The sequence below is a fragment of the Helianthus annuus genome, chromosome 17 (genome assembly GCF_002127325.2).
Source record: "Helianthus annuus cultivar XRQ/B chromosome 17, HanXRQr2.0-SUNRISE, whole genome shotgun sequence".
NCBI lineage: Eukaryota > Viridiplantae > Streptophyta > Magnoliopsida > Asterales > Asteraceae > Helianthus > Helianthus annuus.
This window is the reverse complement of record NC_035449.2, coordinates 129,767,393-129,776,033: the sequence shown is the minus strand read 5'-3', so window position 1 is coordinate 129,776,033 and position 8,641 is coordinate 129,767,393. Positions and strand designations below refer to the sequence as shown.

Below are 8,641 nucleotides of genomic sequence, written 5' to 3'. Positions count from 1 at the left end.
CCTCCTCGAAAATTTTGGTCAAGCTCCGCCATTGACTTTGGTATCAATACCATTATTCGTTTTTATGGTCTCTGGTATAAATGTTGTAGAAAACGCAGTTGTGTTCACTGTAGAGTATTTTTTTTTAGTGTAATAAGCTATAGCGCGTATCAACACCATACAGATACCGTGACAACCCGAACTTATACAATCTGAAATCAATCTTTTCTTTTTATCTCTTATGGTTTCTATTGCTATACAAAGTATCGCTATCATACCAATATTGTAACGAGGTGAATCAACTGTTTAATAATTAATAAAAAAGAGTAGTTATGAGGGTGTTTGGGGTTCCTTATTTTGAGGGTAAAAGGACTTTTGAAGGGCAAAAGTCCTTTTGAAAGTGTTTGGCTTTTCTTCTTATGTGAGAGGGATTTGGCAAAAGTCAGGAATTCCTGACTTATTTTGGCCAAAAGGACTTTTCAAAAGTTGAAAATAAGCTAAGCCAAACATGCACTATATACACCCTAAAGGGGCAAACCCCATACACAAAACCTTTAGGGTTTTGGCATTTGTTCACCGCCGGTGGCTATGGAGGCTGACGGGGACGATGTACAATCACAACAGCATGGCGTACAAGCTCACCATATCAAGAAGAGGGCTCTCAAGAACAAAGCCCTTTCGATTTCCTTCGATGAAAAGGGCCTCAGGTATCATCAATTAATCAACCCCCTTTTTTTAAAAAAAAATCAAAATTTTATTAATTAAGACGATGTATTTGACCCTAATAGTCAAAGGGTGTGTCCATACTTTCTATGTTTGTTGGGCAATCTCTTCTTGTTTTGATGCAAATTTTATTTCTTGATGATTTGTTGAATTTGATATACACACACACACACATTGTGAAGTATGTGTAGATTTTTGGCTTGAATATGTTAGTTGATAAATCAATATTTGACATGGAGCTTAATGTTAAAATGGTGTATGATATGATGTAGGGGTATTTGTTTGCACTAATCTTATTTGGTTCGGTTAAACACTAATCTTATTTGGTTCGGTTTTTGGTTAATAAGACTAAACCGAAAATCGGACTGATGAACACCTCTTGTACTATGATGTAATCAAGAAATTTTTGTGTTAAGTGAAGCAGACTTTTAAAACGTTTCGTTTCATATCCTGATGAGTAGTAATGACCGTGTTTATGTGGTGTTAGAACAAGTAAAGATCTGATTTGGGGTCCTTTTACTTGACGTGAAAAAAAATTAAGAAAGTTGTAAACAAATAGAGTAGCTCGTCTTTGATTGAGATAGTTGCAAATTCGCGATATATATTATCAAGGTTTAAAAAAACGGAAACGAGTTTCGAGGCGTTTTCACTTCGCCTCACGAGGCGTAAGCCTTGAGGCGAACCGAGGCGGAATTAAAAAATAAATATAAATATTATATATCTTATAAAAATAGTAATACTAACTAAATTCATCATCAAATTCATCAAAATAATCAAAAACACACATAAAAAAGACATAAATTGCTTGAAATTGACGCAAAAACATCAAAAACAAATATCTGAGGCGCACTTGAGGCGCAGCCTTTTTAGCGCCTCAGTCCAGCGCACAAACAGTAGAAACCCCCTGAGGCGCGTCAGAATCATTTTTTGGCCGTTTCGCCTTGAGGCGCACACCTCAACCGTTTTTTAAAACCATTATAGATATGTAGCATATGATGATGTGGCAACTGGCAAGATCGCACATTTTAGTTTTACTTATTATGAAATGTGAAGTATGTGTAGATTTTTTGGCTTGAATTTGTTAGCTGCAATATTTGTATGTTAAAATTTAAAAAAGACCTATAAACTTTTTTTGTTTTTGTTTCATGAGCGGATGATCTTATCATATAGTGTTAGAAGAAGTAGAGATCTAATTCAGGGTCAATCTACTTCATAAAAAACAAATAAACAAACAAACGTACCCAATGAAATGCAACTCAAATGGTAGGGTCTCTGGTCCTCTGGGGATAACATACAGTAGTATTACATAGGGAATTAATTAAATAATTAACAAAATAAAAGGTACCGAAAATAATAGCAGTAAACTACTGATAACTCAAAGTGGTGAGAAAACTATAGTAGTAGGTCAGTTTACTTGATGTGAGAGAAATAACGACGGGTCAACGGTCAGCCACACTTTCTTAATCATTCTTTTAAAAAATTTAGATAGATAATATGTTCGTCTTGATTACAAAACAATTTTTTTTTACATTAAGAAATCTAAATCTTTGAAATGCATTAGATTTAGACTTTCGGAGACTTTCCGCACTTTCGACTTATCCGACCTATTTTTACCTAGTTTTTCTTTTTCTTAAAAAAAATAAAATAAAATTGACCCAATTTAGATAAATACAGTTCAAGTAAAGCTATGTTTTTTTTATCTACAATCTAATTGTTAAACGGGTGTGTATTGTATAGTGATTTCGTGACTGGATTTCACAAGAGAAAGAAGAAGAGGAGAAAGGAAGCACAAAATCAGCAACAGGAAGCCTTACGTCGCAAGCGTATTGAGCTGCGCAAAAAGGTACTGCATTGATGTCTTTCTAACTAGAGATATTTATCGAATCGGTTTTCCGGTCATGTGAATCGGGTTTTTTGAATCTGGTTATTTTGAAAGTGAATTCGAATTCCAACCGAATTCGGAACACCGTTCGGATCGGTTTGTTTAGAAAATCACAATGTTCGCATCATAGTTAACAAATTCGCTGGCCACCCCACGTATTTCAAATTGGTACGTTTCGTACCATACGGAATAAGCATACGGCCCAATTCGCTTCTAATTCGCAAATTTAGGGTTTCGATTCAACATTCAATCCGTTTTGGAGTTTGATTTTTGCTTCGTTTTTAATACGTACCGTCACTGTGGGTACGTATAAAATTGGCGGGAAAGCCCCAGAATACGTATAACCAGCGACTATTCATTTCCTTAATTCTTCCAATTTCGATAAACAATTTACGGAGAAATTATAACAGAATCATGTGTAAATAAGGGCCAATATCATCTTCAATTTCACATCTTCTACTTCGGTTTTTCTAGATTAGAATTTCAGAACTTTATTTTATGTTTAAGTTTTCTATTTGGTAATATTAATATTGGATTTTGGTTATTTGGATTTATGAATTTAGTAATTTCTGTTTTACTTTGTGTATATCAAACCGGACTCAATGGTACACTGTACCGGATTGTACCGAAATGAACCTACCCCCCTCCGTACCGAATTCGTCCCATCTAGCAAATCGCGAACCCGAACCACGTTCCTGAACCGGAGCAAACCGCGAGTTAGGTGACTGTGGTTCGCATTCATTTTAAAAACCGAAATCTGAATTGTAATCGGTTGCTAACCGGAGTCTAAAATTTGAAAGCAGATTTGTTCGGTTTGAATTATGATTTTTGTCTGATTCGAATACTGAACACCCCTGCTTCTAATATGTATTTATGACATACAGAAGCTGGTATTGAATATGTATTTTTGACATCTTAGGTGCGTCTAATTTCTCGATGTATATATTATTGGCCTTATATTAGTTAAAAAAGATAGTTGCATATTCATGACATATTCTTTATGATTTATAATCCATGCAGTTAATATCGGTCCCTTAGTAAAATATCGTTGTCAAATATCGGTACCGATATTATCGGCGATATTGACGATATAACCGATATTTGACCGATATAACCGATATATCACTGAATTATTGGTGTTAAATTGCTATATATATAAATTCTGCATTTTATTAAAATTACCGATATCCCACCGATATAACCTATATTCCAAATATCGGTCCTTGACCGATATCCGATATTTTACCGCATTAACTGCATAGTTTATAATTATGAAATTAATCCAGTAATGCACATATGTCATGTTTTAAAACCTGCTTATAAAAACATTGTACACAAAATGAATTCAATATGTAGAAAATAGACCTGTCATTAAACTTACCACCTTTCGATTTTGTACTTTTTTTTTTTTTGACAGAGAAAACTAGACAGAGAGTACGTTCTGTACGGTGGGGCTGCACCTGATCCAGAAGGTGAATCTAATAAAAATGATGAAGTAGAAGACGATGAACAAGACAACAACAATGATGAAGGGGAGGAGAATCCAACATCGGTTTCTGGTATGTGCACGAGTTGTGTTTGACAGTTATTCTGATGCTTTCGAGAATATTTCAAGTTAGTTAAGTCGTTAAGACGTATTTCTGAATTATCTTCCTGTTGACTATAGGAACAAAAGTGTACGACACTGGTAATGTCAAGGTCATGGTGACTACAAGTGAGATCTCTCGTGAAGACGACTTTGCTGAAGTACCCAAATTGACCTTAGGGTCGGAAAAGAAGCCGAACTTACCTGTGATAAAGAAGAAGCCATTGAAGAAAGTTGAGAGAAGAAGATCGCGCCCAAAGGCTCTAACCAAAAGGGATAAAAGAAAGGGTAAGACAAAGGTCGAAAAGAGGCACTAATGGTTGGGATACTTTTATAAATTTTCGAAAATTCTTGTTTGTAGCTTTGAATTGGTTGTCGTATGCAGATTACTATTATTAATGCGTAGTTTACATGATGTGTGCATTCTTTAGTTATTGCTTATGTTAAGTTGATGTAGTAAACCTTCAAGGGGGGTGGCACCGTGGTACGCGTAAGAGTTCCTCCTGAAGAGGTCAACAACTTTCATTGGTTTTTGCTTTCAACCCCCTTGAAAGTCGTATTCCCGGCACTTAGGGGCTGTTTGGCAACATCTGAATGGTTAAGTGCTGAACCAGTAAGAGGTCTGAACCATTAAGTGCTGAATCAGTAAGAGGTCTAAACCATTAAGTGCATGTATAATGTTTAACCGTTCAGAGGCAAATGTCTGACCAATTCAGATTAGAGGTCTTAACCATTCAGACTCTGTATAAATCTTAACCATTCAGAGGCAAATGTCTGAACCATTCAGACATGTGCTCGTGAAACAAACAATCTGAACCATTAAGTGCTGAATCAGTAAGAGGTCTGAACCATTAAGAGTCTCATTAAGAGGTAAACAAACAGCCCCTTAGACTAGTGGGTATGGTGAGGTCCATCCCCACAAGGATGGGCCGCCACCTAGGCGCCACATCACCGGCTCGTAGGGGATGGGCCTCCTTCACTTTTGAGGGGGTGGAGGATAGGGCCTCACCTTAATATTTTATAATTTCCTAATTTTTTTATTAACTTAATAAATACAACATAACACAACATAATAAATTCATTTCATAAAATAAAAAAAAAATACATTTCCTAAAAATAAAAATAAAAACATTTCGGAAAAAAAAAATTACATTTCCTAAAAATAAAAAATTACACTACTCGTCTTCGTCTCCGTCACCGTCCCCGATGTTAACGTTGTTCCAAATATGTTCTACCAAATCCTGTTGAAGGTTTGCATGCGTGAAGTCGTCGGTTAGCGAGAACGAGTTTAAATCCTGTTGTGGCGGATCAACCGGGACAGTGTTCCCGTAAGATGCATTCTCATCATACTCACAAATCGTCCGACCTTCGTCTTCAATAATCATGTTATGGAGCAAAATGCAAGCGTACATACAAAGGCGCAACCTTTTCGGTGTGAACGCACGTGCCGGTTGTTGAAGGACGGCCCATTCTTTTTGTAAGACACCAAAAGCACGTTCGATGTCTTTTCTTGCAACTTCTTGACGCTTGGCGAATTTTTTCCTTTTTTCGTCCTCGGGATATGGAATAGTCTTTACAATTGTAGACCAAGACGGATATATCCCGTCAGCAAGATAATACCCACGTCTATACTCAACCCCAGAAACTGTAAAACGTGTGTCCGGACCGGTTCCATTAACGACATCGGTAAAGATCGCCGATTGGTATAACACGTTGAGGTCGTTGAGTGAACCAGGGAGACCAAAGAAAGAATGCCATATCCACAAATCTTGTGATGCCACGGCTTCAAGTATCACGGTTGGATAGCCGTGATCACCTCGCGTATATTGGCCGCGCCACGCAGTCGGGCAGTTATGCCACGCCCAATGCATACAATCAATGCTACCAAGCATTCCCGGAAACTCGTGCCTTGCTTCATGAGCTTGGTACAACTGTTGAACATCATATGCGTTTGGTTTCCGCAAATATTTTTTGCTATACAGTTTCACCACATTATGGCAAAACTGATACAAACATTCCCGCGTAGTTCTTGCCGACATCTGTAAGTACTCGTCCAAAGCGTCGGCCACTGTCCCTTACGCCAGTTGGCAAATGGCCGCAATACACTTTTGTAACGTGGTGAACCCTTCATAATTTCGAGCATCAGGTCGTTGCGTGAAAAACGGGTCTAGCCCCGCCAAATCATTAGCAATCCGTGTGAATAAGCGGCGACTCATTCGGAACCTGCGCCTGAAAATGTCGGCGTTGTAAAGTGGTTCATCCGAAAAATAATCGTTCACCAATTTCTCGTGCGCTCCTGTCGTAAAAAATATATAAATACGAGTTAAAAAAAATAAGGATAATGAAATTTTGTAATGATAAACCTTGGCGGTCTCTGTTAATCCGTATTCGTCTGGTAATAACATTTTCAGACGAGAAGTCTTTCTCTTCCTCTTCCTCTTCAATAAGAATCTGCCCCGCCCGTAGCACAGCGTTTGCGAAAAACATCTCCTCTTCGTCATCCGAAGACGAGGGCCACCAAGGATTAGAAGCCATTGTGGATGAAAAGCTAATTTTTTTTTTTTTTTATAAAAGTGGGGAGAAAATGGTATAAAAGTGAGAGGGTTTTGGGTTGAAAGTGGGGAAATTATGATGAAAATAGGTTGTTTTATAGAAAAAAATGAATTTTTTTATTAATAATGCCGTTGGAATAACGGCTAGTTTTTGAATGTGGTGGACCGGCTACCCCGGCTGTGGGGTGCCGGTTGTGCCGAGCCGAGCCCCAGGGGGGCGGTGTAGGGGACCGGCGCCGGTCCTAGCCGGGCCTCAGCCGGCCTCCATACCTTCTAGTCTTATGTGATCTTGTTGATTGAAAGGATATTGGTGGGGTGTCATGAGTTTGCTGTAACGGGTTCGTGGAGAGATGGTGACGTGGAGGATGGTTATGGGGATGAAAAGACCAAACTTTCCCTGAGTTGGATGGTCAAACAAACGTTTGACTAATAAAGCAATACACAAATTAAAAAATAAATCCAAACACAACAATGACTATGAAGGTTACTCTCTTCATATGCTTAATCATAACATTCATCTTCTCTTGCTCATCCAAAAACAACACCACTGGCACCATAAACTGGTGGTGCACTCAAACCCCATACTACCAAACATGCACTCATTACGTTGCCGAGAGTAACTGATGTGTGTAAAATGCAACATATAAATCACATCAATTAAGGCATAAAACTGACCCTTTTTTAAGTACTAATGTTGGAAAAAGAGTGTTTTTGTCTTCCTTTTGTATTTTCAGGATGAAATGAGCTCAAAATCACAAAAGAAGCAAAAAGACAACTAATTCTACCATAAAATACAAGAAAAGGAACAAAAGTGGACTGCCCGGACCCTCAACGGCACCTCCCAAGGCAAAGGAGAAGAAACAGAGTCTGAACACGCCCCGTGTCCAGCGAACACGGGGGCGTGCCCAGGAAGCAGTAGAAAAGACAAACTAGTAGAAGCTTCCATTGCCCACCACGGGGCCGTGTCCAGCGAGCACGGGGGCGTGGTGAAAGTACAGCAGGCGCATTAATTGTAATTCGCAATTACAATTAATGAAGTGAGAGAATGTCAGACGAGCACGGGGCCGTGTCCAGCGGACACGGGGCCGTGTCCAGCCTTCTGTTCAGCCTATAAATAGAGGAGCTTGGCTTCATTCTCTCTCATCCCTTGGCACACCACCTCTCTCACACCTCATCCACCACCCACCACCACCATAACACCATCATCCACCACCATCATCCATTGTCCATCGTAGAGTGTGTGAGTCGTCTCGGGATCCAAGATTGATCGTAAAAGTTCTTGACAATCAAGGCCATGTTTGCCTAAGTCTCTTACATCACTTGGTGAAGACAAGTGTTTAGTATAATACTTTTTATTTTTAATCTTTTGCACTTTTTATTTGGTTTTGTATTAATGACTTTAATAACTAGTTACTTATGTTGAAAGTGATCTTTCCTTATCGTTTGTCCGTGGTGTCTTGGCATTATTTTACTGTCTATATAAAATAAAAGATTTTCACCATTCATATCTCCACGGTCTATATGGAGGTATGTTGGCTACCTGGTCGGGGGTTAAGGGAACGGTTTGGTAAGGGTCTTGCCCTTGTTCAGCGTTTAGAGGTCCTGCTTGGGACCTGGGTCAAATTTAGTAGGATCTCCTTCAATGCCCATAGATATTGGATGGCGGGGATCAAACTCTTTGACCCCCTCATAAGTTAACTACTATTAATACTATAACCCGGCTATTTAGGACTGTATCCCTGCTGACTCAGACTACTTAGCCGAGGGTAACGTCACCGCCAAAAGCGGGGCCTACCACAATTTGCATTAATAACTTAATTCATTATCTTTCAATAATCCGACCCTTTAGGATTGTATCCTTGCTGACTCAAACTACTGGGTTGAGGGTAACGTCGCCTTCAAAAGAGGGGCCTACTACAA

At 38.8% G+C, this 8,641-nt stretch overlaps 3 protein-coding genes across 3 annotated transcripts; 1 reads left to right on the top strand and 2 right to left on the bottom strand.

Moving 5' to 3' along the window:
• Positions 1 to 207: 207 nt before the first annotated feature.
• Positions 208 to 4,603, top strand: LOC110922304 (ribosomal RNA-processing protein 17). The gene is made up of 5 exons (XM_022166621.2): positions 208 to 310; positions 494 to 686; positions 2,440 to 2,545; positions 4,002 to 4,143; positions 4,251 to 4,603. Exons 2-5 carry the CDS (start codon positions 568 to 570, stop codon positions 4,484 to 4,486), a joined length of 603 nt encoding a protein of 200 aa, XP_022022313.1. The 5' UTR covers positions 208 to 310; positions 494 to 567; the 3' UTR covers positions 4,487 to 4,603.
• Positions 4,604 to 5,344: 741 nt separating this feature from the next.
• LOC110924273 lies at positions 5,345 to 6,208 on the bottom strand. The gene has a single exon (XM_022168301.1). The coding sequence runs from the start codon at positions 6,206 to 6,208 to the stop codon at positions 5,345 to 5,347; it is 864 nt and encodes a 287-aa protein (XP_022023993.1).
• Positions 6,209 to 6,244: 36 nt separating this feature from the next.
• Positions 6,245 to 6,704, bottom strand: LOC110924272. Its single transcript, XM_022168300.1, has 2 exons — positions 6,533 to 6,704; positions 6,245 to 6,465 (listed from the first exon to the last, which is right to left on the bottom strand). The coding sequence occupies exons 1-2, from the start codon at positions 6,702 to 6,704 to the stop codon at positions 6,245 to 6,247; spliced, it is 393 nt and encodes a 130-aa protein (XP_022023992.1).
• Positions 6,705 to 8,641: the final 1,937 nt, after the last annotated feature.